Below are 27034 nucleotides of genomic sequence, written 5' to 3'. Positions count from 1 at the left end.
CCATTCTAGAGCTGGGGAGACTGAAGCGCCACGAATTTAAGGGAGTTGTCCCAGCTGGAACAGCTAGAGGGGTTGGCTGGTCTGGACGCCATGATTTTGACCATGCAGGTTTAAAACCACTGCTGGAGAAGGCCTGGAGGCTGGGGTGGGGGCAAGAGAAACTGCAACCAACGTTTGGAGGAACTTGAAACCGCTAGTGTGGTGACCCAGTCGTGGGAAGGCCGTTGGAGGCGGCTGGGGAGGGGTCGAGAGCACTGGCCTACGGACTGCATGCACCTGACTCACTGTGTCAGGTGAGCACTGTGCGCCCAGAGCGCCCAGAGCACCCTCTCCCTCTTTGGGCGTGTTTCTGGCCTGCGAATTGGGAGACTTGCTCCGCCTCCCGCCCAGCTGGGATGAAAAAATCCACCTGGGGCACTTGGCACAGTTAGCGCTCATTAAATGCCAGCCTGTGTTATTATGATGATTATCCCCATTATTATCCTTAATAACTAATTAATTTGAAGTAATACGTCCTCTCCACGTCCGATTGTGTGTCTCCCGGCCGGGAAGTCACCGGACCCCAAAGAGAGGCGAGCTGGGGGCTCAGACCTCCCCCCAACCCACACCCAGCCAACCCCGTTTTCCCCGGGCCACATTAGGCCTCGTAAAGCTGCGGGTAAGCTAGGGTGGCGCGGGCCTGGCGACCGGAATCTGGGTGGGGGAGCCCTTTGCGTAGCTCCCAACTTCCGTACGGAGGGGTCCCACAAATCCCAAGCTATAGTCGGGCCTTAGGACCGCGAGGCTCTGTGGGCGCCGGGATAACCCAGAGGCCACGCCTATCTTCCCGATGACTGGCTCTCGGGCCCCGGCGCGTGGCCCCGATTGGTGGATGCGGCCGCTGCTCCTGGGATGCCCCGCCCCGCCCGGGGTAATCTCGGGTTCAGCGGCTCTGCGGCCACAGGCGCGCCGGGGTCTGGGGGGACCGGACGGACGCTAGTGGCGGCGGAGGGTGCGGACACGCACGGCCAGAGCCGGGGTCCAGTTTGCTAAGCACCGGACGGCCCGGCCCGAGCCCGGAGCGCCGCCATGGGTCCCGGGCCCCCGGCGGCTGGAGAGAGGGCGCCCCCGCGGCCGCTGTCCCTGGCGGCGCGCCTGAGCTACGCGGTGGGTCACTTCCTCAACGACCTGTGCGCGTCCATGTGGTTCACTTACCTGCTGCTTTACCTGCACTCGGTGCGCGCCTACAGCTCGCGCGGCGCCGGGCTGCTGCTGCTGCTCGGCCAAGTGGCTGATGGGCTCTGTACGCCCCTCGTAGGCTACGAGGCCGACCGCGCCGCGGGCCGCTGCGCCCGCTGTGGGCCGCGTAAGGCCTGGCACCTGGTCGGTAAGTCTCAGCCGAGCCCGCCCCATCCGACTGCCACCCCAGGGCCCCCAGTGGCCTGAGCCTCGCCCGCTTCTGTCTACCCGAGGGCCGGAGCCTTACCGCTCTGTCTGACTGCTTAGTACCTTTCTATTTGCCTGACCCATGAGCCTCCCCCAGTCCCCCTTCTGTCTCTGCCACATGTACTGAATCCAACCCCCTTTGTTCTATGGCCTGAGTCCGCCCCCCTCTGTCTGCCTCATGGCTGCTGTCTGACCTGTGAAGCCCCCTCCATCTGACTGTTGCTGTGACCCTCCAATGTCGCTTCCCTTTGTCTGTCTGACCCCTGGTGGCTCCCTTAACTCTCATTAGGTTGTGTCTGACTGCCCAGTGCTGCCTCTGTCAATCTGTCTGGTCTGGCTTGACCTCCCCATCTGTCTATCAGGGTGACCATCAGGACTGCTTGGTCTGAGTGAGGGTCAGGCTGCCTAGAGATCTGTCTGTCTGTCTGTTCGGTCCCCCAGCGCTCTCTGTCCATCTCCTCCCTCATCTCTGGCAACTTGTTGCTTAGGCATTTGGGAGGAGCTGCCCTGGCAGCTGAGAGCTGGAGGTGGGTGAGCTAGAACAGTCAGGGGTCTGTGACTGACTGATGGGGATGGGCTCTGCAGAGCAGGTAATGGGGTTGCCCTCTGGCATGGGGATGTTGTGGACCTAGAGTGCTGTCGGGGAGGGGAGGAGGCGGATCCCAGGGGTCTGGGGCACCCTGTCCTGTGCACACAGATGATAAGGCCTGTGTCTGGGCATCTCTTCTCTGCCTGCCCCGGTCCAGGTCTTTGAGATTAGCCCAGGCCATTTTCCCTCCTGTTCCTCCCCTGGCAGGGGTGCCCACCGCATCCTGGCATTGGGGGCTCACTGGGCATTTCAGGAAGCAAGGCCCGGAATCCTGCCACTGGGGGAATTCTGGGCAGCAGCTTTCTAGAAGGCAGGAGGGGCTGGCTGGTTTCTTCTTGTCCTTGGAAACAGTGACCTGGGAGGCAGTGATTGGCCCTGGGCCCTCAAGGCCCTCATAGGTGACATTTTTGTAAGGTGCAGCAGATTGCCACATGACCTGAGGTGGCTAGTATCGCTGCTGCTACAGCCTGGGACTGGATTTCAGGTTTGTCAGATGCTGAGGATGCCCAGGCTGTGTTTGGGCCACTTTAGACTGCAGGAGACTCAGACCAGTGACCATCACCTGAAAACGGGCATTTGAGGTGTCCCTCTTCAGCTGATGTTGGGTTTGCTTGCAGAGTTGACCCCAGGGTCTCAAAGGCAGTTTTGTTTATAATAGTCGGGTCAACTCATTGACACACAAAGGTAGTTCTTAGGCCAGAGAGATGAGTGGGGTGATGGGGGTGGGTGGAAAGGGCTCTCTTTTTGGGGAGACCCTATCCAGGGAGATGGAGCCAGAGTGAGAAGGTAGCCCTGGCAGAGTGCACTGCATGTGCAAAGGCCCTGAGGTGGGACTGTTACCATCTCGGAGTCTCCAAACCTGACTCTGCCCCTTTCATAGGTGGGGGGCCTGGAATTCAGTGAGGGTACCACCTGACCTCAGGAAGAACCTGAATTCCCCTGCAGAAGCAGGGTGGGGAGGGGGCTGGAGGCACTTTTGTAAATAAAGGACTGAAGGCTTTGTGTTTACGCAAAACAGGTCTGGGGGACTGGTGCCCTTACCAGACACCAATGCCTCCACCTGCACCCCTTCCATTTCCTTGGTGGAGGATCTGTGGGGAGAGGAAACTGGGTGGCCCCTCGTGATGCCTGATAAGGTGATTTGAGCAAAGTTCACCCCAGCAACCGTGCCCACTTCTCTTTTTGCCCCTGAGTCTGGGTGGTGGTGATGGACTCGCTGTTTCCCTTAACAAGCCCTCCTGGCTTCCCCATCTAGCCCAGAGAGGAGCCTCAGAGACAGACATGGACATTCCTGTGGGGTCCAGGCTGGGGGCATGTGTGTGGAGTGGGCTTCATAAGAAAGAAGCAGAACTCGAGAGGATGGGACATTGGCTTTGGGGTTTTGAAAGATGAATACGAGTATGTGTGTTTGTGTGTGGGGGACATTCCAAGTTATTGAAAGGGCTTGTGTAAGGGTGTGAAATATCATGGCTTTGAAGCTGTTGAGGCAGGAAGTGGCTCAGAGTAGTTGGGTCTCCTGCTTTCACACATTAATTTCCAATTCTCACATCTACTTCAGGAAGCAGATATTTCCATTATCTCCATTTTCTGGAATCTAGGGCCTGGAGAGGCAAAGTCACATGCCCAAGGTCCCTCAGCCAGGCAGCCTAGCTCCAACAATGGTTAACCTGGCCTGGGCAGCAGCAGGGTGGAGTCCATCCAGGGCAGCACATTCTTCTGACCAGAATCTGCAGGTGGTCCCTGACCCCAGGGTGGCTTCAAGGTCCCCAGGTATCTGTCCAGGATGCTCCTCCCAGTTCCAGAGAAAGAGCCAGGCTGGTTTTGTTTTCATTTCCTGATCCCAGGACTGCTGGTTAGGCCCAGAGTCTGGGGATGAGGTCACATCCTGAAACTGGGGGAGGAGGGAAGTCCAGCTGCCAGTCTCCTTCCAGGTGCAGGGATGGGAGAAGGCTGCAGGGCTGGCGGGAAGGAGCAAGACTCAGAGTCCAGCTGGAATCTCAGCTCTGTGGCTCACTCAATGGACCTCAGTTTCCTCATCTGAAAAATGGGGATGATAATAACATCAATAATATCCACCCCTTTGCTTTGGACTGTAAATAGAGGCATTATTATTCACTCATTCAAAAGATATTGATGTGCCAGGCTCTGTGCTGGGTTCCAGGGACACAGAAGTGACTTAGAGAGATCAGGTACCCACCCCCACAGAGCCCACAGTCTGGTGGGGGAGGCAGGCAGGAAACAAGCAGACAGACAGACAAAAGAATTCCTGCGGTGGGCCGGCCGAGTGGCACGATGGTTAAGAACTGGCTTGGGACGCCAGAGGGCCCCGGTTCGGATCCCACATATGAGGGCCAGTGACACTGCCCTCTACAGCTAAGATGCTGCACAACAGCTCAACTTGGAGCTGGGCTGCCGTGAGTCGCCGGCGACGGCGTAGGCTGCAGCCCCCGCTGCAGTGGGTTGCCATGGGCTACCGTGTGTAGCCGGCAGCCAGCCGTGAGCGGCCGTCCAATGGCCGGCGACCCATCCACCTCACCTGGGAAGAGCGCAATGATAATACCAACATGGGCCAGTGAAGTGATGTCTTCCACAACTAGACTGAAGAACAAAAGGACAGCAACTTGTCTGTTCCTCTCCCCCAATTACCCAATAAAATCTTAAAAAAAAAAAAAAAGCCTGCGTGTGCTGAGGGATGTGAAGAAAAGAAAGCAAGGTCCAGATAGAGTGTGTTGGGGTAGGGAGGGAACTGCTGGTGACAGAGCTGGTCAGGAAGGACTTCTGTGAGGAGGTAGCATTTGAGTTGAGTCCTGAGGGATGAAAAGGAGCCAGCCTTGCTAAGATGTTAGGGGAAGAGCATTTCAGGCAGAGGGCACAGCATATACCAAGATCCCTCTTCTAGGGTTGGTGTATTGGAGGAACAGCAAGGAGACCTGTGTGGCTGGAGCAGAGTGAGCGGGGGGAGAGGGAGGTGAAGTCAGGGGAGGGGACCAGGCAGGTCATGCAGGGCTTGTGCGCTGTGGGGAAGACTTGGGCTTGTTCTGAGCTACTGGAATGTTTTCCAGGGAGAGATCCTCTTCTGGGCTGACTGGGACACTGAGGCTCAGGGAGGGCAAAGTCCAGCATCACTTGGTCTCCTGACTCCTGGTGGCCCCACAGGACCCTTGATAGGTGGAAAAGGTCCATTTCTTGGGTGAGGCAGGAAGGGCAAGTTGTGGGTGTAAATGGTGGGCAGTTCTTTACAGCTCCCCACAGCGCCCTCTCAATCTGCTGTGTGACCTCTGGGGGACCGCAGATCTCTGCCTCAGTTTCCCCATTTGTCACGACCATAAGCCTGAGGTGCCCTGGGCTGCTGATCCCACACACCCCACTGTGTGACTTTGGGAGGGTCTTTAGCCTTTTCTGTGTATTTGGTCTCCACCTGGTCACACCCCAGGGAGCCCTGGGCCACTGTGGGAAGGCCCAGTGATGTGACCCCCCCTCCCCACTCTGCCCGTCCACAGGCACCTTCTGCGTCCTGCTCTCCTTCCCCTTCATCTTCAGTCCATGCCTGGGCTGCGGGGAGACCACGCCCGAGTGGGTCGCCCTCCTCTACTATGGGCCCTTCATTGTCATCTTCCAGTTTGGCTGGGCTGCTATGCAGATTGCCCACCTCAGCCTCATCCCCGAGCTTGTCACCAATGACCACGAGAAGGTGGAGCTTACAGCTCTCAGGTATCACTTCAGCAGGGCAGGGTGGGGGGCACACGCAGAGCAGGCGAAGCCGGGGAGCCAGGGCCACCCTGTTTGTGTGGGCTCTGCCTGGCTTTGTGGCTCTGGGACTTTCAGCAGCAGCTTGTACATCTGGAACAGTGTATCAGTCAGCTGCTGCTGCTTGCATAACAAATGACCATCAAGCAGGTTCAAACAGCACGCGTTTAACATGTCATGGTTTCTGTGTAAGAGTCTGTCTCGGCTTAGCTGATTTTCTGCTTCAATGTCTGTCTTGAGGCGTCAATCAAGGCGTCGTCTAGGGCTGATGTGTCATCTGAGGCTTGGGGTCCCTCTTCCCTGCTCAGGTAGTTGGTGGCAGAATTAATTTTCTTGCAGATATAAAGCTCATGGTGGCTTGCTGATGCTTTGAGACCCGTGCAGGAGAGTCAGAGCTCAGGGACGGCTTAAGCCCTTTTTCTAATAAGAATCGCCTGATTAGGTCAGCCCCACCCAGGATAATCTTTAATTACATTCACAGAATCCCTTCATCTGTGCCACAGAAAGTTACCTACACATGGGTGTGGCATCCCATCATATTCATAGGTTCCATCTCCAAGGGGAAGGGGTTAGACAGGGCAGGACCAGGGCTGGAGAATCTCTGGGGCCATCTTAGTATTTTTCCTGCTGCACGTGGATATAGTTGGTGACCGGTTTATTTGTTCACTTGCTTGAGATGCTAAAGGAGGTTATTCTGGATTTGATGATCATAGGAGCATTTATGGAGTGCTTGCTGTATGCCAGACACAGTTCTAGGCCCTTCATGTGAATTATCTTCTTTAATCCTCATGGCAAGCCCAGGCTGTCCTGTGCCCAAGGCCAGAGCAAGGCGCCTATGGGACGTGTGCAGTAGGAAAAAGGTACAGATGACAGTTCCAGCCAGAAGGGACAGCACATGTGAGGGTGGCCGGTATGGCTGGAGAACAGAGAAAGGCCTGGCTCACAGTTGGTGCTTGGTGTGTGTTACTCTTGTTAGGATAGCCTCTTTGTTGAGGGCCCCGTCTGTCTCCAACTCAGCCTGTTTTTCCCCAGTCTGGCTTCCTCCCCACCCCTGCCTTTGAGTTCCTCATTATGGACAAGTGCTACAGACACTAACGACAGGGGTTGCTCAATGCCCGGGTCTCCAAGGGGACAGGCTGGGCCGGGCCATGCCCACGTTCTGGGGTACTGTCTACCTACAAGTGCTTTATTGCCATCCTCGTGTCATCTTCACTGTGACCTCTGGGGATAGTCTTGTTCTTGCTTTCATAAAGGGAAACTGAGTCCTGGTGAGACCCAGAGGCTCCCCCTCCCCTGCCCACCCAGCCCCTGGAGGGACATTGCTCCAGGGCTGCAGGCAGGAGCAGACCCAGATGATTCTAGATGGAGCCCTTGCCCTGTTGAAGCCGAGGATCAGGGTACCAAAAATTCCAGAATCCTGGCTTCTGAGCATCTCAGGTTTTCAGATTTGGGTTGCAGCTCTGACTGGGCCCTGCTCTGAACCCCAGCCCCTCCCCCATCATAGTGGTCATGGGTCAGAGTTGTAAAACATGCAAACTGGGGTAACTGAGGCCAGCAGGGGCTTCCTTGGGGCCACCCAAGGTTTGGTGGCTGAAATAACCCATTGGCGAGGTTCCCCAGATGCTACAAGCAGCTCTGACTGTGCAGCTGCCTGGGGAAGAAGTGGTTGTGTGGTTTCCTGGGCTGCCATGTTGAGGCCTTCCCTGCCCCCGCCAGGTACGCCTTCACGGTGATGGCGAACATCACCGTCTATGGCGCCGCCTGGCTCCTGTTCCACATGCAGGCCTCTCCACACATAGGGTCCATCCAGGATGTCAGTGACCAGCTGGGGGTCCAAGATGTGCCAGTGTTTCGGGTGAGCTGGGGCCGGAGTGGGGGTGGGGGGCAATGCCGCTCCTGGCCAAAGATGACAACCCCCCAGGTCCTGAACGCGGGTCTTGGGCCGTGAGAGCTACTGCTGAACCCTTTCCTACCCGGTCCCCAGAACCTCTCCCTGTTAGTGGTGGGCATTGGAGCTGTCTTCTCACTGCTGTTCCACCTGGGCACCAGGGAGGGCTGACAGGTGGAGGAGCCAGACGAACACAGCCCCCTGTTGGCCCCCGCCACTGCCCGGCCCTTGCTGCTCTGGAAACACTGGCTTCGGGAGCCAGCCTTTTACCAGGTATGTTGTGGGGAGCAGAGTGGGCTGGAGTGGATACCGCTCTCCCCTAGGCCCTTACTGTGCGGGGCTTTAGGCCCCTAGGGATAGCCAAAATTGGAGCAAACATTCGATTGGCTATTCCCACCCAGGGCAGACATTGCTAATAAATCACTGCTCTCTTCTCTGCCTGACCCGCTAGGCAGTCACTACTAGTAGATCAGGTGCCAGCTGCAGCTAGGCTCCTGGCACTCGCTGCTGATGGGAGTGGAGAAGGGCCCTGTCTGACCTCTGAACCCTCTGTCTGCCCACAGGTGGGCTTGCTATACATGAGCACAAGGCTCATTGTGAACTTGTCCCAGACGTACATGGCCATGTACCTTACCTACTCCCTCAATCTGCCCAAGGTGAGCTGGGCAGGGTAGGCCAGAGCCCTGGGCCCCAAGCCCAAGGAGCCCCACCTGACACACCCGTGCCCACTCTGCCCTGACAGAAGTTCATCGCCACCATCCCGCTGGTGATGTACCTCAGTGGTTTCGTCTCCTCCTTCCTCATGAAGCCGGTCAACAAGTGGATTGGAAGGAATGTGAGTGTGCAGGCCGTTGGGGGCAGTGGGGAGATGCCAGACGAGGACCCTTGGAACTTGGATACATGCAGCCTGGGTGATTCCAGACCACAGCATTCACACCTTGTAGACACCTCATGTCTGGGACCCGAGTTCTAGACCCTGGCTTCTGAGTCTCTTGGGGCTCTAGAGCTCTGGAACTTTCTGACCGGTATGCTAGCCAGGATGGCTATGAGTACCTGAAATGTGGCTGGTGTGACTGAGGAACTGAATGCTCCATTTTATCTAATTTTACTTGATTTGCACTTAGATGTAAAGCCACCTGTCTCCATACTCTCAGCTCTCTGGTGAGGTCAGAGCTGGGGGCTCCTTAGGGACAGTCCACTTGACCCCCTCACTCTCTGGGGTTGGGGCTAGGGGGCCGGTGGATTGAAGACCAGAGAGGGCAAGCACCAGTGAGGCAGGCCTGAGGCTGGTCCCTTTCGCAGATGACCTACTTCGTGGGCCTCCTGGTTATCCTGGCCTTCGCAGCCTGGGTGGCTCTGGCAGATGAGTTGGGTGTGGCTGTGTATGCAGCAGCCATGCTGCTAGGCATGGGCTGTGCCACCATCCTCGTCACCTCGCTGGCCATGACAGCTGACCTCATTGGTCCCCACACGGTAGGGCTGGCGGGCAGGGCCAGGTCGGTGGTGGTGGGGCCCATGGCCCAGGCCAGGGGTGCTTACCTCCCTGCCTGTGTCTCCCCAGCATAGTGGAGCCTTTGTGTACGGTGCCATGAGCTTCTCGGATAAGGTGGCCAATGGGCTGGCAGTCATGGTCATCCAGAGTCTGCACCCTTGCACGTGAGTGGGACTCATTCAGTCATTTAACAAGAGTGTACCGAGTGTGCTGTGTGCCCGGCACTGCTCCAGGTCAGGGGATTTGGCGTGGACAAGATCCACCCTGGTGGGGTTCACAGGCTGGGGAGACCTGGTCCTTTCTGAGCTCGGGCACTTTATTTATTCAACAAACCCTGAGTCTGTTGTATGTGGGTGCTGAGGACACAGCATACAGAAGTATTGGATGTGAGTGGGCAGGACTAGGGGGGAGCCAGAATCTGTGTCACTCAGACACTCAGAACCTAGGGTTCTAGAACCGATGGTTCTAGACCACCGAGTTCTCACCTTGTAGAAGCACAGGATCTGGAAACCAGAGCTGGCCTCATGGAGCTGGTGGCAACACCAATCATGTTAACCAAACAAATAAACGTGTGGTCCGGACGAGTGTTGTGAAGGACACCACATATGGAGGCCTGATTGGGGCAGGAGGTCAAGAAGGATTTCCTTGAGGAGGTGACATGGTCCTGAGACCCACTGGAAATCAGGGCATTCTAAGCAAATGGGGAGAACAGCCAGGGCGAAGGCCCTGGGACAGGCCCAGGCCTGACTTGGACAGTGAGGAGGGCTGTGTGGCTGGAGCAGAGTGAGGGGGAGGCAGGGAGGGGATGGGGACAGGTCATGCAGGGTCCTGTGGAGGTCTTGGGCTTTCACTGAGAGGGAGATGGCAGAGGAGTGGTGGGGCCTGACTCAGGTGCTCACAGGTGCTCTCTGGTCCCTGCTGCGGGGAGGACAGTCTGTGGAAGGTGAGGGCTGGAACCTGGGGACCAGAGCAAAAGTTGTCTGCATTGGTCCAGGTGGGTGACTATGGGCGGTGGCAGTGGGCAGATTTGGGATAGACTTTGAAGGCAGAGCCAGCAGTATTGGCTGAAGTATCAGATGTGGGAGGAGAATAGAGGGTCGAGGGTGACCCCCAGGTTCTGGCCTGACAACTGGCTGAGGTGGGAGGATGGGAAGTCCAGGCTGGAGGGTACCCACAAGTGTCCGCTCACCTGCGCTGTCCTCCCTCTACCCCAGATCGGAGCTCTGCTGCAGGGCCTGCGTAGGCTTCTACCACTGGGTGATGGTGGCCGTCACAGGTGGCGTGGGCATGGCTGCCACCCTGTCTCTGTGCAGTCTTCTCATCTGGCCCCTCCGCCTGCGGAGCTGTGAGTTGTATACCCCCTCCATCCCCAAACCCCCAACCTGGCCATGAGTGGGCGGCCTGGGGCAGGGGAAGGCCCCATGCTCACTAACAGCACCCCTCTCTTACAGGGGCTCCTGGAGCCCAGCCCTGACATTTCCCCATGGCCTCCTGTCCTATGAAAATGAGCTGCAACTGTGCACATTCCATGCCCTGCTCGTCCCGTCTCCACCTCTCCTTCCTTGACTGGCTGTGGGGTCACTGGGTGAGGGCAGGACCTCAGCTGGGGTGAGACAACTAGCTAGGTCTTCTGGTATCCAGGGGCCCGTGGGTTTGGGGGTGCCCAAGTCTAACTCTAATGGATGACTCAGGGTGCCCTCTGTGTGTTGCGTGAGGGCAGGACGTGAAGGTCCTGGGGCTGCACTGAGCTCCACTTCGTACCCCTGGCCTGGCTGGGATCTCCTGGGTGCTGCCAGGCCCCCCAAGGATGGCATCGTCACTTAGCCTTTCTGGAGCCCCAGCCTGTACCCAGCTCCATGTCCAGCTCCCTGTACCCAGGACGCTGTTGACAGTAAATAAAGAGCTGTTCACGGTAAGGACTGGCCTCAGCTGTCTGCCTGGGGACTTGGCTAGTAACTAACTCCCTTTACCTGACTGCCCAATGCCCTGGTCCCCAGATGTGGACAGAAGCCCAGGGAGAGGCGCAGCGTCCCTGCAGAGGGATGGTCTTTATCAGAGAGTGGGAGTGTAGACAGGTGGGGGCCACTGGCCAGTGGATGGGCAGTAGGGTTCCAGGTCCCACTGCCGGTAGTTCTGGGCTGTGTAGCGTGGACGCTGCTGTGCCGACAGGTAGGGCACGTGGTTGGAAACCTGCCCCAATGGCTCCACCCCGTATTGGTGCCTGTTGACCACTGTGGGGCAGAACTCAGGTCACCTCCTGGTCCCAGGCAGTTTCACCCCCGGCCTAGGTGGCCTTGTTCCCGCCCCAGCCCTTGGCCTCCGTGACCCGGGCCTCACCATATTCCTTGCCCCAAATAGGTCTGTCTTTCCACAGCATGGCCCCCCATCGCGTGTTAGGGGCCTTGTACTGGACGGGCATGATGGGGTCGTACCAGGCGGTCTCCCGAAGGTGCTGGATATAGGCTGTAGGGAGAGTGATGGGGGGGCAGGTCATCTCTGGCCCTCGCCCTCCCCCTGGGGCTGACCTGGGTCAGGGCAGGCAGGCCAGGCACTCACCCGAGGACATGCCTCGCTCCCGGTGGCTGTAGCATCTGTGCCAGTGGGAGTAAGCCTCACAGTAGGGGTTGTCCAGGGCCTGTGGGAGCGTGTGCCAGGCTTTGTGGGAGTCTGAGTTGGTTAGGCCAGTGTACCACGGCTGGCTGGCCGCGTGTTGTCCCATGGGCGTGTACTTCCAGCGCGTTGCCTGCTTGATGGCCGGCGTCCAGTGGGGCCCCTCCAGGGATAGGAAGTCATCACTAAGGGCCGGGAAGGGCATAGAGTCTGAGCCTGCGGCTGTCTCCTGCCTCTCCCTGGGCCTCCACATCTTGCTTGTCTCTAGAATAGGCCTTTTACCCTCTGCCACATGTGGCATCAAGGGTGCAAAGGCCTGGCCCTGCTGCGGGGCCTTCTTTTTCCATCTCCACCTGGCCATGTGTCCTTCAGCACTGGACACCCCTGCCCAGGCTGGCAGAGGAGAGGGAGGCTCCCTGCTTTCTGCCACATCCTCCCCAGGGACACCAGGAAGGAGGGTACAAAAGCTCTGGCCCCTCTTGGGGTCCTAAGTCCTTGTCCAGCCTCCCAGACCCACAGGCCCCCTGGCCTGGAGGCACACTAGGAGGAAGTGGTCTTGGCTGAGTGAGTGGCCCAGGGAGAGCGTGTAGGGGTGCCTGGACTCCTGGGAAGACCCTCAGGGAATCGTTATGTCATCATCATCTACCCAGTCACCAGGGACCTGCTGAGAGTGAAGACAAGCTCATACTTTGATAAGCTATGTAGCTACACATTTGTGCCTGTTCCAGAGGGCCCCTGATGCCAGAGCCTGTCCTAAGCTGAGAGCACCAGGAGGGTTTCTCAGAGGAGGAGGTGGCCCATTTCAGGTGGATGGAGTGACATGTGCAAAGGCCCCAAGGCAGCGGAGAGCAGTTTAAGGAGCAGAGAGGCTGCAGTGCAGAGAGATTAGTGGAAATATGCTATTAATGGCAAAAATCAAACCTCAGTGAGGTACCATTAAAACTAAAATTAAGGAAAAGTGAAAAACCCCGAAGCTGGTGAAGCTGCAGGGAAATTTTCTTAAGCAGAAACCTCAAATGGTAATTCCTTCCAGAACACATGCTAGTAGCACCACTGCCCCAGAGACAAAGACGTGCAAGTGCTTTAACCTGGTGGGCTCGATTCTGGGAAATCACCTGAAGAATGATGTTGGTTACCCCAAGATGGCCCCAGGAGGTCACTGACAAAACGCTTTCATCACTGCTGTGCGCAGAGCCCAGTTCAGAGTTTTTACTCCAGTAGATCTGATCAGAGCATCAAAACTAGAAATGCACATGTCTCATAAAAGGTGGGATGAGCCCGGTCGGTTCTAGAACATCAGCCTCAGGAACCTGATGTAGACCGGGTTTGTCACCCAAAGAGACATTTCAAGATCACCTATGGTGCTCCACACTCTAAAGTAACATGCAATGAAATGTGATTGTCCACTTTCCCCAGCCTGGACCTGGGCTGCCGCTCTAATTTCTTAAGAACTGCCTTCCTCCACAAGTGGGCGGTGTGTGGGTGTGGCCCTTCTAGTACAGAAATGTGGGAACCTGCTGCAGTTTCACATCATTTTTTATTTTCTTGGAAATGGAGTGGCACAAAGTGTGCCCACTCATCTGTGTTTATTTTTACAGCTGCAGAATAATCATTGTAACTTACTGAAACAGTCACTTATTAATGGATACTCTACTGGGTTGAGTGTCCCCCAAATTCACGTCCAGCTGGAACCTCAGGAACGTGACCTTATTTGAAAACAGGGTTGTAACAGATAGAATTCGTCAAGATGAGGTCGTGGTGGGTTAGAGTGGGCCCTAGTGTCTTTGTTAAGAAGAGGGGGATCTGGACAGACACACAAGTTCATGTGATGATGGAGGCACAGATGGGGTGGTGTGCCTACAAGCCCAGAGATGCCAAGGGCTGCCAGTAAACCACCAGAAGCTAGGAGAACATGGAACAGCTTCTCCCTCACAGCCTCAGAAGGAACCAGCCCTGCTGACACCTTGATCTTGGACTTATGGCCTCTAGAACTGGGAGAGAATAAATCTCTGGTGTTTAAGCTACCTAGTCTGTGTTTTGTTACAGCAGTCCCAGGAAACTCCTAGAGATACCTACCTACTTTAAAAATATTTTTACCTTTTTTAAAAATTTTTTATTTTTATTGGGTAGCAGCCATGGTCATTGGTTACACATTGCTTTCATGCTACAATGGCATAGTTGATTCTTAAGGAGGGCACAGCTCACAGTGGCCCATGCGGGAATCAAACCTGCAACCTTGGTGTTACCAGCACCATGCTCTAACCAACTGAGCTAACCGGTCATCCCATAGATACCTACTTTCTGTTTGCTGTGTGGGCGTACGTGTTGTGCACACAGTGAGCGAGCATGTGTGACCTGCACACACCCCTGCCAGTTTCCAAGCCTGCCCTGCTCTGACCACTGGCGGGGAGGAAGGTACCCAGGTGCAGGTGGGTGGGGAGATGTAGGGAGCAGCTAGGGGAGGGTGCAGCACCAATGTGCCTTTTATGAAGAATTAGTGACACTCAGGAGAAGCCAAACCAAATCCAATCACACCCAAGAACCAGAGGCTGTGCTGGGGCAGGGTGGGCACTCACCTGTAATGAGGTGCCGGGAAGTCCACTTCGAGGGTCCCCTGGGGGACATGGAGCCGGGCAGCCTCTCGCCTCAGGGTCTGCATGTCTGCCTCTGGGTTCCTGGGTGCTCCTGCCTAGGCTTGTGGGGCCATTGTTGACAGCAACAAAGGCCATCCTGTGGTGTCCTGGCAACAGTGCTGGTGGCCCTGGTCCCTGTCTAGACCATTCCCTCCCGCCCCAGTGGAGGGGCTGAAGGAAGTAGTGCCGTGCCTGGTGGCTCAGGGCTTAGGGATCCCACCACCGCATCTCTGGCCCCCTTCCCACATCCCCTCTTCAGGGTCTCTGTGCCAAACCAAGCTTCTGAATTTCATCCCTGCATCCTCAGCTCCACCTTTCCAGGTGCTCAGGCTGGAACCCTCCCACGTCCCCAAAACTTCCCCTTCTCACCCCACCCCATTCAGTCCTCAATCTGTTTACAATATACATCAGAGCAAAAACCTGCACACGGGATGTTCACAAAGCAGCATGATTCACAATTATCAGAAGGTGGAAAACAACCTGAGTGCCCATCAATTGAATAAATGGGGCCCATCCACACAATGGATTATTTTCATGAAAACGAGTGATGCACCGACACTCGCTACAAAATGGATGAACCTTGAACACGTGCTCATGCGAGAAGCCAGACACAAGGCCATACAGTGTGTGATTCCATTTATGTGAAATGTCCAGAACAGGCATATCTCTAGACAGAACGTGGGATCGTGGTTGCCAGGGGCTGGGGGTGACAACTAATGGGGATGGTTTCTTTTTGGGGTGATGGAAATGTTTTGGAATTACACATGGGTGGTGGTTGCACAACACTGTGAATGTACCAAACGCCACTGAATTATTCACTTTAAGATGGTAAAATGTCAGGCATATTTTACCACAATTTTAAAAAATAATACAGAATTTGTCCAACTTTCACCACCTCCACCTGGTCCTGGCCAAAGTCACATCATCACCTGCCTGGCAGACCCTCCTCTGTGGCCTCTGCACCGGTCAGGTCTCTATACAGCAATCTTGTCCCTTCTCTCAATTCAGCACACACCAGGACACCTACCTCCCTCGGGATAGAAGCCCAAGTCCACCCTGTGACCCACAAGGCCCTGCACGATCTGCCTCTGTCCCCTCCCTGGCTCCCCTCCTCCCTCTCCCCTCCTCGCTTACTGCTCCAGCCACACAGGCCTCCTTGTTGTTCCTCCAAAATGCCAAGCCTGGTCCTGCCCCAGGGCCTTGCACCGACAGTGCCTGCTGCCTGTCAAGTCCTCTGCCTAGGTGTCTCCTACTTTTCTTCGGGCCCTTGCTCAAATGTTGGGTTTGCGGCAAGCCCTGATTAAAAGCTGTCCTTTCCCAAAGCCTCCTACCCGTGACATAGCACGCACGTCCTTCTCACATACCGTTAAACAGAAGCCCCATGAGAGCTGGTTTTGAGATCTGGTCTGTTTTGTTGTCCCAAGTGCCCAGGCCGGGGATCTTCAGCTGGAGGGAAGGGCCTGGGGTGCTCCACCAGTCGTAGGCAGCTGCAAGGTCCCCTAGGCTTTTCCAGCCTCACTGCTGTACTGGCTGCTGCCTCACCCTTCACTGACTTTCTTTCCCCTTTGCCATAAAAGCTACATTTGACGATCAACAGAAACCCGACGGACCTTGCTTCACCCTACCCAGCTCTTTAACCTCGCCCAGTGCAGGCACTGCGCAGCGATGCTCCCGCTGCTGGCCTCGGTCACCCCATCGGTCAGATGGAGGTGATAGCAGCGCCTGCCCTGAGAGCTGCAGCTGCCAACAGGCCGCCTCTTCCCTGCCCCCACCTCCCTGGCCCTATGGACACCTCTTCCCCAGCTGGGCCTCAAGGACTGCCATGATGCACATCATCCTCACCCCCACCAGACTATGAATTCAGGGACACTGGCGTCCCTCAGGCAGCTCACCTGGGGCGGGCTGCTCACCACCTGTTTGTGACATTCAGGCTGGTCTGGGGCCCCAGGAGTGTACAGACTTGAGTAGTCAGCCACCCCAGCCAGGGACCAGACAGACAGATGGACAGCCAGTCCTAGCCGTGCACGAACCCATAGCTGGTTTAATGACAATGACATTGTGTTGCACGAGAAACAAAGCTGGCTCTGCACCGGGTGCCCTCCCTGCACCCAGCCCACCAGACTCGCAGGCGGGGAGCACACATTTTGCACCCCTTCTGTTGTCACACTCCCTGGTGTGGGTCCCACACGCCGAGCCAGCTCCTAGGTTCTTTGGCGGCCGCATAGGGTGAGGGTGCAGTGAAATGGATCATTTTCTTATTAAAAACTCAAAACAAAAATAAGATCTCGGCCAATCAAAATACATATGTCTATGTGCACATCCTAGCCTGTCTGCGGCAGATGGATGTTGGGATGGAGATGGGGATGCAGGGTCCCACCCTTCCCCAAGTCCAAGCAGGTTCAGCTGATCACCCCTCTCAAATGAGGGAGTCAAAAGCTATGACCCGTCTCCCCAGGCACAGTGGGTGGGCTGTGCCCCTCCCCAGCTAGCTTCAAACATTTCTGGGACCCATCTACAAAAACACAAAACAAACTCAAATAAAAGTCACAAATACATATATACACGTGCATACATGAGGCTGATTGTGGGGGGACCCTGGAGGAGTGGGGCCTTTGAGCAGAACTGAGGTGACCCTCCATTCCACAGAGGCCTGCTCTGCCCAGGCAACTTCCTGTCACTGACCTCTGTTCTGAGTGGGGAGGGGGGGCTGCTTGGGACCCTGGCCACACCTGGGCCCACCTCCCTCTCTGATGTCTCCAGGTCTTGAGATGAGGCCAGAGGGGGTGGTGTCCAGATGTAGCTCAGGGCCAGGGTCAGGGGAAGCTCAGGAAGCCACTGGGGTGACCCAGGGGGACATCCCTCCACTCGCTCTCCTCCCTGGCTTCCCCATGGCCATACATGCAGATGGACAGGACACAGGGCTGGGCTGGTGGGGAAGGGGCTAGGAAGGAGGGTGAGGCACCACCCTTAGGCTACTCGGACCTGTAGGCCCAGCAAGCCCCAAGAACCAGAGTCCCGCTTGGGGACAGAGCTTGGCTGTGACACTGTGACAAGTACAGTGCAGGGTCAGGGTAAGCATGTGACAGCGAGTGGACCCAACTTCAGTTTTCCTTGCACAAGTCCATCTCAAGATGACCTCCTCTGGTGCACAGCCTGCCTGGGGCCTGTTACCAACACCTGGCCCCTGGAAAAGTCACCAGGATGGCTGCTGGCACAGCAGAGATGGCCGAAAAGGGACCTATCAGGCAGGAGTGTCCCTTCGATCCACGGGCTGACCTGAACCATCCTCCTGCTGGAACCTCCCCTGGCTGACGGGCCATAGTGTCCAGCTGTGTGTCCTGTCACAGGCGCAGATGGTGACAATAACGGCGAGCACGTGCTTCTGGGAAAAGCATGCAGTCCAACGAGGCAGTGATGGACACAAAAGGAAGCAGGCGGGGGTCCAGGGAGAGGTCTATCCCACTCAGAGTGCAGAGAGTCGGAGCTGGGGCCACGGGGCTAGTGTGGAGGGAGCCGGAGCCCCTGTGCCTGTTGCTGCCCGACCACGTCCCCGCCCCAAACATCGCTGACAGGGTTCGCAATCAGGCTTTAATGAGAATCTTCAGGGTCTCTCCAGGCCCGGCTCCCCGCCCACCCCGGCTGCTGCTTCTGGGGATGTGAGCTGGGAGGGAGGGTCCATGCACATGACGACAGGTGGTGCTCCTCTGCCCTGGATGGCGCTGCCCGAGGTTTACCGGATCCTGGTGAAGAGGTTGAGGACAGACACGGACTCCTGCAGGGCACACAACAGGGACTGCTGAGCCCATGGTGGGGAGGGGAGCTGAGGCTTCGGGCTGGAGGAGGGACCTGAGTGGGTACTTTGTCCCCAGTGACCTGACATGCACAGGGGTGCGGCGCCCTGAGCGCCCTTGCTGGGGTGCATAGTGATGTAGGAGCAGAGCAGGTGTGCGGGGGTCCCAGGGTGAAGTCACAGCAGAGTTTGGTAAAGGGGGCTGCTCAGGCAGCAGTGGGGGATGACCCCCAAGACAGGCTGAGGGGATGCGCACGGGGATCATTTGGTGCTGATACCGACCCACTTTACCTTTGTTGAACGGGTTTTGCTAAAGACATTCCAGAACCTCAGGGTTTCATCTCCAGCACCAGTGACGATGGCCTCTCCATCAGGGGACATGGCCTGTAGGAGAAAGAGCCCCGTCGTCCTTGTGCCTGGCAGTCAGCCACATGGATGGAGCTGATGACGGGTAGTAGGATGCAGGGTGGGTCCCCACCAAAGCTAAAAACACAGGATGTCCCACCACCACCCATGAGGGTCAGTCTATTCTGTGCACTCAGAACAAAGGATACAACGGTTTAAGCACAAAACATTTTTTCTGGAAAGAAACAAAAATGCTTGAAGAGCTCCGAGTGCTTTTGGGGTGGGACCCCTGTCCCTAGGCACATGAAAAGGGGTATCTGGTGAACTGTCCTCAGAGATTTTCTGAGTGGTTGAATGTGGGTTAGTTGAGGTTTCTTCATATATACACATATATGTATTTTTTTGGTAAAGTTAAGTGTGTGGAGGTTCTAGGGAGGGCAGAGCTTCCCTTCCTCACAGGGCTGGGGAGTTCAGAAAAGTACATTCAAAGTGATAACACAACCAACATTTGAAAACAGAATGAACACTCCCTGCTGTTCAGGCCAGACACGGGAGCTGGCCGGGTGAAGCCCCCACAGGCCCAGGTGGGAGGCTGCGGTCTGGATCTGCACCCTGCCCTCCCAGGGCCACGGGTGCTGGGTCCAGGACCTGCCAGCACAGACTCACCAGGTACAGGACCCGGTAGGAGTGTCCGGTCAGCTTGGCCACCTGGGTCAGGGACGGGTACTTCCAGACCAGGATCTGGTTCTGCGAGTAGCCGTGCGTGCTCACCTGGGGGGTGGAGAGGATGCTCTTGGAATCTGGGGCTCCCCTCCGACAGCCCCAGGGCTCAGATGTAAGCTGTCGCCTCCCCGAGGTACCCACCGAGGAGCAAGGACACCAGGGCCTGCTCTGCATCCTGGGCATGCCTGGCTACCGCCCCCACATTCTGGTTGATGACTGGAGGGTGACAGGGAGCCACGCTGCACCCTGAGCTCCATCAGCCTCTCCTGGTGGTCAGTGGGCACAAATGGACACTTCCAGACTGAGGTTCTGTGACCTGGGTGGCAGGGGCCTAGCTTTACCCCAGGACTCCAGGGGAGGCCCACTGGGCCCAGGGCTCCCACATGCCTGAGCCCACGTTGTACTCACCAGCTCATTGGCGTGCTTGGACCAGGCCAGGTTGCACACCTGGGAGCCCGTGTCGATGCACTGCAGCGGTTGCCCCGTGAGTGTGTTCCAGAAGCGGATGCAGCGGTCAGCCGTGCCGCCACCGGACGCCAGCAGCCCATGCTGGTGCGGGGACCAGGCGATGGCCTTCACAGCCGCCAGGTGCTCTGTGTACTGCTGCACGGGGCTCAGGCTTGAGTGGTTCCAGACGAGCAGCTATGGGAGCAGCAGCTATGAGGCTCCAGGTCGGCTGTGGCCCAGAGGCCAGCTCCCATGGGGAAGATGAATGGCCTCACCCCAGCCTGTCATGGTCCTCCCTTGGGGCAGACCCTCATCACAGGTGGGAGCGACAATTCCTAGGCTGAGATGGCAAGGGGCCCGGGCGCCTACCTTGTTGTCGTTGCCCCCCGAGGCGAGGAGCTGGTGGTCCGTGGACCACTTGAGCCCACACACCTCCTGCCGGTGGCCCTGCAGCCGCCGCTCTGACTGCAGGGGTGGGGTGCGGATGTCCCTCTGTAGGATCATGCGGTCCCGGCTCCCAGACGAGAGCTGGTCGGCATTCCAGGCCAGCGCCCCTGGAGGCCAGGTGGAGGGCAGGGTAAGGCCAAAGCCCGGGCTCTCAGGACCGGGCGTCTGCGCTGGGCATCACTCCCACCCACCAGGACCCTGGGCTCCTCACCAACGCGCGCCGTGTGCCCTTCTAACATGGACAGCTTCTTCCCCGCGGCTGCGTCCCAGATCTGCACGAAGCCCTTGTGCGTGCCCACCGCCACCAGGTTCCCCTAGGATCGAGGATGCAGGCAAGAGCGGGCATTAGGCCCCAGTGTAGGGACCCAGGCTCCCTCTGGGCTCTCCCCTCCCCCTCTTCACTACAGGACCATGGGGCCATTTCTCTTAAAAATCTTTTCAATTTATTTATCTATGTATTTATGTATTTATTTATTAAGTTAGTTTCAGGTGTACAACACAGTGCAATATTAAAAATCTTTAATGCATGTCCCTTTGGATCAATGTGACAGCCCCCCTTGGAACTTCCTGGGGAGATGGTCACACAATACATGGATTTGTCAAAATCCAGCCAACACGCACTTAAGACCTATAAACTTCACCATATGGACCTGCCTGCTGGATGGAGCCTGGGCTGCCTATTAACTGGGGTGGGGCTCTGTGGGGGCCACAGCCAACCCTGTGTCTCTGGAGAGGAGCTCTGCCAGGAGCCTCCGTCACTGTAACCATCTCTACCAGGTTGGAAACAAGCGGGGTGCAGACATTACCCTGGGGATTGGGCAAGACCAACAGGCTGGGTTCTGCTCCTCTGGGTCTCCCAGGCCTCCAAACATCACGAAGGCTCCTGCCAGCAAGGCCCAGTCAGACCTCCCCTGCCCAGCCCTGCCCAACCAGAGGACAAGCCCTGTGTACTGACCCGCTCAGACCAGCCCACAGAGGTCACCGAGTCCCCTTCCACTGAGAGGTCGCAGAGTCGGGTCACCTGGAGGAAGGAGGGAGCGATCGGTGTGAGCTGACATGCTGCCCGCTGGTCATTCAAGGCCCCAACCGTCCATTTTTCCATTCATCCATCTTTTCATTCATTCAGTCACACCTCAGGCCTATGGGCACTGGTGTCAGTGCTGGGACCCAGGAGAATGAAGCTGGGGTGCCCAGGAGGCTGCAGGCTGTAAAGCGACACATGCCAGGAGAGGATGAGTGACTGTAGAGCCTGGGAGGGATGCTCAAGTGATGAGGGCATCACACAGAGGGGGCACTTCCAGCAGGTACCAGCCTTTCTAGGGGTCTTCGCTCACCTTCTTCTGAACCTATTTGCACTTGGTTTTATCTCTGAAAACTTCCCACCCTGGGGGTCAGTGCCTGACTCCCCGATGGGCCTGGCAACAACTCAGAGGTACTGCTGGGGGAAGGGTAGGGCAGCCCCCAGGCTCAGCTAGGCCTGGACACCTGTCACCTCTCCTATGCAGACACAGGCAGAGGCCGCACTCAGGCTGGGATCACGGACTCCCCATGGTCACGGGAGCCAATCCACAGCGGGAGGGACACAGGGCCTCCGCTCACACCTACTGACTGGTGTCAGGTCCTAGTCTGTACAGTTAGGGTAGGCCCCAGGGCTGAGGAGGTGGCCGGGAGCTTCCCCGGGCTCTGGAGTACCCTTCATATAGGCCCATCCTTGTTAAGCTACTAGAAGCCACACAGCGCGTGCTCATATACACACACAGGCGCTGGAGCACTCACCTGGCTGGTGCAGGCACTCCACAGATACACACAGGTGCCCAGCCCGACGCTGAGCACATTGAGAGAGGACCAGTCCACCAGGTTCAGGTAGAAGTCATCTTGTAGCTCAGGCGCATCAAGGACCTTGAAGGGAATCTTGGAGATCTTGCGGGTGGGTTTCCGTGGGGACCGCAGTAATTTCTGACTGTGGGGAGAGCCCGAGGCTGTGATTTGGTGTCAAGCAGCCACGCGGTTATCAGTGCTCTTTGGCTAATGTTACCCCATGGTGCCTTGGTGACTCTCCTCCCACTCGTCCTGCCCTTCTGCCCACATGATCCCAAAACTGTGGGTGACCCCATAGACACAAGGCCCTTTGCTCTCGGGTGTTTGCACCCCGAGCCTCAACTGCCACGCTGTCCCCTCTGCCCCAGCACCTCCTCCGGAGAGCCCTCCCTGACTCGCCCCCGCCCCTCATTTAAGGCCAACGCCTCTAGGTCAACAGTGTCCCTGGTGAGGGATTCCCCAAGCTCCCTCTGTAGCCTGTGCACAATCCTAGGACGAATTGTCCCTCCCATGCATCGTCCAGCTACCTGCTCCACCCTGACCCGTCTTTGCAGGCCTGGACTCACCTTTTGTTGCTGACGGGGGACAAAGAGTAGGGAGACACGTCGTTGCCGTCGTCAGGGCTCGAGCGCTTGGTGCTGAGGGAATACTGGGGGGAAAGGGGGACACACACCTTCTGAGTGAACACACTGGTCCCAGAGCTCGGGAACCTCAGACCCAAAGCTTGGGTGCCCCGAGCTCCTGGTGGTTGGGCGGGAGACTGGGGACCCAAACCGGGAGCAGCTCTGACTGGGGGTGTCCTGGGTTCTGGGAACCTGAAGAAGCAAACTAGGCCTCCTCTCGGCAGTGACCGCCAACATGCTCCTGCGCTCTTGCACCTACTAGCCCCTCAGCCAACCTGCGGGACCCAAGCCAGGCACTTTCTGACACTGCCAGGGGCCCCCATTACCCAGGACGGCATGGACATGCCCTGTGGGGTGGCTCTGCCAAGGCCACTGCCCCTTCACCCTGCACCCGGCTGCCTGTCAGTGGCTCAAGCACCGGTCCCAGGGTCGCCTTTTTCTCAGGAGGTGCCCAGGAGGGTGACAGGCCCGGGGTAAGCCTCGGGGTTAAAGGATCCTGGCCCTGCTTTCCTCAGGCAGGTGCCCCCATTCTCTCTGGGGTTCAGGATCTCCAGCAGGGCTGGTACATGGGGGAGGATCTCAGAGGCTAATGCTGGTGGCCTGGAGGAGTGGCCATACAGCACGGCCTCGGGCCTAGAACAGCCCTGGAGGACAGGGGTCTCTGTCCCCAGGGGCCACAGTAATATGGGCACGGCTGGAGGCCTCACCGTGAAAAGGCCCTTCTTCTCGGGTGTGGAAGGCTGTAGCCTGCGGTCCTCTGTCTGCGGGTCCTGTACCTTCTCGATGCCGGCCCCTAGCAGCTCGTTCTTCAGCAGGGCCGAGTAGGCAAGGCCGTCTGTGGGCACCAAGTATGGTGAGAGGCTGGGGCAGGGTGGGGTGAGGGGCAGGGTGGGAGATGAAAGGGGTGTCTGGGACCCTGACTCCCGACCTTTGCCATTGTCCGAGGTGGCGTCCTTGGCTTTCCGGTTCTGGCTTGGAGACTTCTCATTTTCCTGCAGGGGAGGGAGGGAGAGGCGGGAGGAGTGAGCTGGAATGGCCTGGCCCTGGCCCAAGCCTGCGGGGTCAGCGGTCCTTCTCCCCAGTCCTCCCTGCCCTCTGCCCTCCAGGGTCCTCACATTGATCCTGTGGAAATTCACACTCCAGTTGGCACCGGCTCTCGAGGGGATGAAGCGGTCCCCGTGCTTGCTGGGGGAGGACACGGGGGAGCTGGCAGGTGTCAGGGTCCGCCGCATCTCTGCCACCTGGAAGGACAGCAGGGAGGGGCTGGGTGCCCAGAGCCCCCAGGGAGCATGCCAGGCCAACCTAGTCCATCTTGCCTGCTGTATTTGGCCTCTGGCCGTTGAAAGAGGAGTTTGATCTTGGGAACCCGAGGGGCAGAGGTAAAACATTTGGGTAAGTTATGCATGTGCTGGACCCTGCTGGTAGCTCTGTGAGGCAGGAAGAGGGCAGGGAGCAACAGAGCTCGAGAAACTGGAACACTGCAAGGTGCCTTTACTTATTTCTAAGCAATCATGACAGACAGAAAGTTGAAAGTATGGAAAGAGAACGTTTATTTCCTGAGCACCAAGAGTCTGCTGCCCCGTCATCCCCATTTCCTGCACATGAGGATATTCTCCCCATAGAACCGTGATCCACCCACCCGAACCAGGAGGGGAAGGCAGTGATGCATCATGCCCAGTGAATCCTCCGACCCCACTCAATTGTCCCGGGAATGTCCTTAACCTGTAAAAGATCTGCTGTGGGTTGAACTGTGTCCCCCCAAAGCATATGTTGAAGTCCTAACCCTTGGTACTTGGAATGTGACCTTATTTGGAAATAGGGTCTGTAGATGGAATCAAGTTGAGGTCACACTGGAGTAGAGTGAGTCCTAAACTGAATGCCTGCTGTCCTTAGAGACGCTGACAGAGAAGGGGATATGAAAATGAGGTGGAGACCAGAGCGATGGGTCTGAATGTCAAGGACTGCCAGCAACATCAGAAGTAGGAAGAGGCAGAAAGGACCCTCCCGGGGCCCGTCTGTCCTGTCAGCCCTGCATCACAGGCTCACATGTCCCAGCACCCTGACCCCCTCCCATGACAGCCTGGCTACTCGAGCCAGCTCCCCTGCACAAGTTGTGGGGTCAGGGCTGAACCCAAGCTCCGCCATACTGGGCCCTTTACCACCCCAATGAAAAGGCAGCTCTCATGCCCTCATCACCCAGTCAGTCCTAAGGCCCCATGGGAGGGCCGGTGCCCCTTGTAGACCGAGAGGCACAGGCCCCAGGCCCTGTGAGAATAATGGGCCTCAGCTGCCGAGGGCAGGGGGTGCATGGAATGCATGAGTGGAGACTCACACCTGGGGTGTGGCCATGGCATCACCATCGGGGAGGCCTGGGGAAAATGTATTTCTCACCTGCCCAGCACATTTGTTCTCTGAGGGCTGAAGCCCAGTGGCCCACTAACTGCACCCAAACTCCATCTCCTTACCAGCTCCACCATGCTAGGCCAGTGCAGGCAGGGGCGGCTGCCAGGTACTCACACACGGCATTGTATTCTCATTTTGGATGACAATCTGCCGAAGGAGGCGCCGCTCGTAGTCCTGGTCCATGGTGAGATAGGGCAGGCACGGCCTGCCGGCCAAGGTCAGCCAGCCAAGGTCAGCCTGGGGCAGGAAGGGCAGGAGAGGTTAGCACCACTGGGCAGCGGCCCCCACTACTACCTGGTAACCACAGGGAACAGCCAAGTGTCCCCACCACATGATGGAGCCCTTCGTCCCAGAAGCCCAGGGCGTGGACTCAGCTGCACCCATAGGCCTCGGAAGTCAGAGGGAGATGTGACGGGGACAAATGGAGCTCCTCTCCAGTTCCTCTGTGGGGATCTTCCTCCTCGCCTCTGTCCTTTTTAGGGCAAGGTTCCCTCCATCCCTGCCCCCAGGGGCTTGCCCCAGGCCCTCTACTCATCGTTTTTCTGCTTTAGACCCTCTGAGGCCATGAGCCATCCAAGGGACCAGTCCCTGTTCTTTGGCCCCAAGAGGGAAGCAGGGGGCTAGACAAGGATTGGGGTGCTCCCAGCAAAGATTCCTTCTTTTCAGCAGGGTGGCCTATATGTCCTGATGCACAAAACGGGTGGGGGTCAGTATACCCCACGGGAGTCTGCCAGGGCTGACTGGGCTCCAGGGCCAGGCCAACCAGGTCACGGCCCAGGGACGTTGGCCTCCAGTTCACACCCACGCCAGGGAAGCCTCTCCGAGGAAAAGGAGTGAGAGTATGCCAGCAAGAGAAGGCTGGAGAAAAACATTCTAGCGAGGGAAGGGCAGATCTGAGGGGCAGCCTCAGAGAGAAGGGGTGCTGTTTACAGTGGGGATGGCAACCAGAGCCCAGGGACAAACCAGGCCCACAGCCACATCTCTGGCTGCTTTCAGAAAAAAATGTTTGCCAGTCCTGCCTCCCCTGAAGGCACCGCGGAGCATGGAAGGTGAAGCAAGTTTCCAGGACAGAGTCCAGCACAGAGGGGACTCAGCAGACTGCAGCTTCTCGCCATGGGCCTGCTCTGCACCTGGACCCCCGCCCTCCCAATCACTGTCCCTCTGCTCCTCTGGCTGGAGCTCAAAGACCCCAATGCACAGCAGTGCCACGACAGTTCTGGCCTGAGTCTCCATGTGGGTGCCTGGACTGACAACAGACCAAATATCAAGAAGTCTAAAGTAAAGGCTGGCCCCAAATTAAAAGCTTATGAATTCCTGGGTGTAGCACCCTAGTGAAGTCAACACTTGCCTTAAAAAAAAATTATGGTAAAATACATATAACATAAAATCACCATCCTAACCATTTTAAGTGCACAGATCAGTGGCCTTAAGTGTACTCACACTGTTCTGCAACTGTCACCACATCCACTTACAGAACTTTCTCATCTTCCCAAACTGAAACTTTGACCCCTAACTCCCTACCCCACCCCAACTCCCATTAGCTCAAGAAGTCACATACACAGCCATGTGGCCCAGCAATTCCACACCAAGGTTTACACATAGAAGAAAGGAAACAGAGCCACACGGAAACTAACACTCGAATGTTCTTACCAGCAATATTCACAATCACTGAAGAGAAACAATCCAAGTGTCCACTGAAAGATGAATAAATACACAAAATGTGGTCCATCCATACAGTAGAATATTACTCAGTCATAACAAGGAAGTGCTGTCACCTGCTACAACATGGATGGACCTTGAGGACATCATGCCCAGTGAAAGAAGTCAGACACAAAAGGATAAATGCTGTGTGATTCCATTCATTGGAGGTCCCCAGAGGACACAGAGTAGACTAGAGAGGACAACTGCCCCTTTAAAAAAAGACATCTGAGGGGCTGGCCGGGTGGCACGTTGGTTGAGAGCTGGCTTCGGACGGCAGAGGGCCCCGGTTCGGATCCCACCTATGAGGGCCAAGTGACACTGCCCTCTACAGCTAAGGTGCTGAACAACAGCTC

General features: G+C 57.0%; 3 protein-coding genes and 1 non-coding gene across 5 annotated transcripts in view; 1 reads left to right on the top strand and 3 right to left on the bottom strand.

Moving 5' to 3' along the window:
* The first annotated feature begins 923 nt into the window (after positions 1–923).
* MFSD12 (major facilitator superfamily domain containing 12) lies at positions 924–10712 on the top strand. Its single transcript, XM_019653412.1, is given in 10 exon segments — positions 924–1366; positions 5515–5725; positions 7478–7616; positions 7746–7922; positions 8213–8305; positions 8392–8484; positions 8952–9122; positions 9211–9305; positions 10356–10486; positions 10593–10712. Coding segments are annotated over 10 exon segments (1431 nt in total). The 5' UTR covers positions 924–1068; the 3' UTR covers positions 10616–10712.
* Positions 10705–15018, bottom strand: TEKTIP1 (tektin bundle interacting protein 1). Its single transcript, XM_019653414.1, has 4 exons — positions 14328–15018; positions 11698–11936; positions 11479–11604; positions 10705–11372 (listed from the first exon to the last, which is right to left on the bottom strand). Exons 1-4 carry the CDS (start codon positions 14408–14410, stop codon positions 11194–11196), a joined length of 627 nt encoding a protein of 208 aa, XP_019508959.1. The 5' UTR covers positions 14411–15018; the 3' UTR covers positions 10705–11193.
* Positions 13959–14032, bottom strand: TRNAT-GGU (transfer RNA threonine (anticodon GGU)). The gene has a single exon. It is a non-coding gene; the product is annotated as a tRNA-Thr (tRNA).
* A 1387-nt stretch (positions 15019–16405) lies between the features above and the next one.
* Positions 16406–27034, bottom strand: part of FZR1 (fizzy and cell division cycle 20 related 1) — a 39000-nt gene continuing 28371 nt past the window's right edge. Inside the window, exons 2-14 of one of the 2 annotated variants that reach the window (XM_019653410.1) lie at positions 25095–25217; positions 23693–23818; positions 23506–23569; positions 23285–23412; positions 22521–22603; positions 21913–22096; positions 21092–21157; positions 20348–20450; positions 20059–20243; positions 19651–19884; positions 19186–19290; positions 18457–18558; positions 16406–18156 (exon numbers count right to left, since the gene is read on the bottom strand). In XM_019653410.1, coding sequence (XP_019508955.1) covers positions 18115–18156; positions 18457–18558; positions 19186–19290; positions 19651–19884; positions 20059–20243; positions 20348–20450; positions 21092–21157; positions 21913–22096; positions 22521–22603; positions 23285–23412; positions 23506–23569; positions 23693–23818; positions 25095–25163 — 1491 coding nt within the window. In that variant the 5' untranslated portion in view covers positions 25164–25217 and the 3' untranslated portion in view covers positions 16406–18114. The remainder of the gene's footprint in view (positions 18157–18456; positions 18559–19185; positions 19291–19650; positions 19885–20058; positions 20244–20347; positions 20451–21091; positions 21158–21912; positions 22097–22520; positions 22604–23284; positions 23413–23505; positions 23570–23692; positions 23819–25094; positions 25218–27034) is intronic. The other variant, XM_019653411.1, reaches the window with a different exon arrangement.

This window comes from Hipposideros armiger, unplaced genomic scaffold (assembly GCF_001890085.2).
Source record: "Hipposideros armiger isolate ML-2016 unplaced genomic scaffold, ASM189008v1 scaffold_202, whole genome shotgun sequence".
Lineage (NCBI taxonomy): Eukaryota > Metazoa > Chordata > Mammalia > Chiroptera > Hipposideridae > Hipposideros > Hipposideros armiger.
This window is presented reverse-complemented; position numbering and strand designations above follow the sequence as displayed.

Excerpts from the sequence above, each read along its gene's own strand:
- TEKTIP1 (XM_019653414.1), bottom strand. The coding sequence starts at position 14,410 with ATGCAGACCCTGAGGCGAGAGGCTGCCCGGCTCCATGTCCCCCAGGGG. Across the intron at positions 11,937-14,327 it reads TTCCCGGCACCTCATTACAG|TGATGACTTCCTATCCCTGG; the intron begins GTGAGTGCCCAC and ends CCCGGCCCTTAG. Across the intron at positions 11,605-11,697 it reads GGAGCGAGGCATGTCCTCGG|CCTATATCCAGCACCTTCGG; the intron begins GTGAGTGCCTGG and ends CTCTCCCTACAG.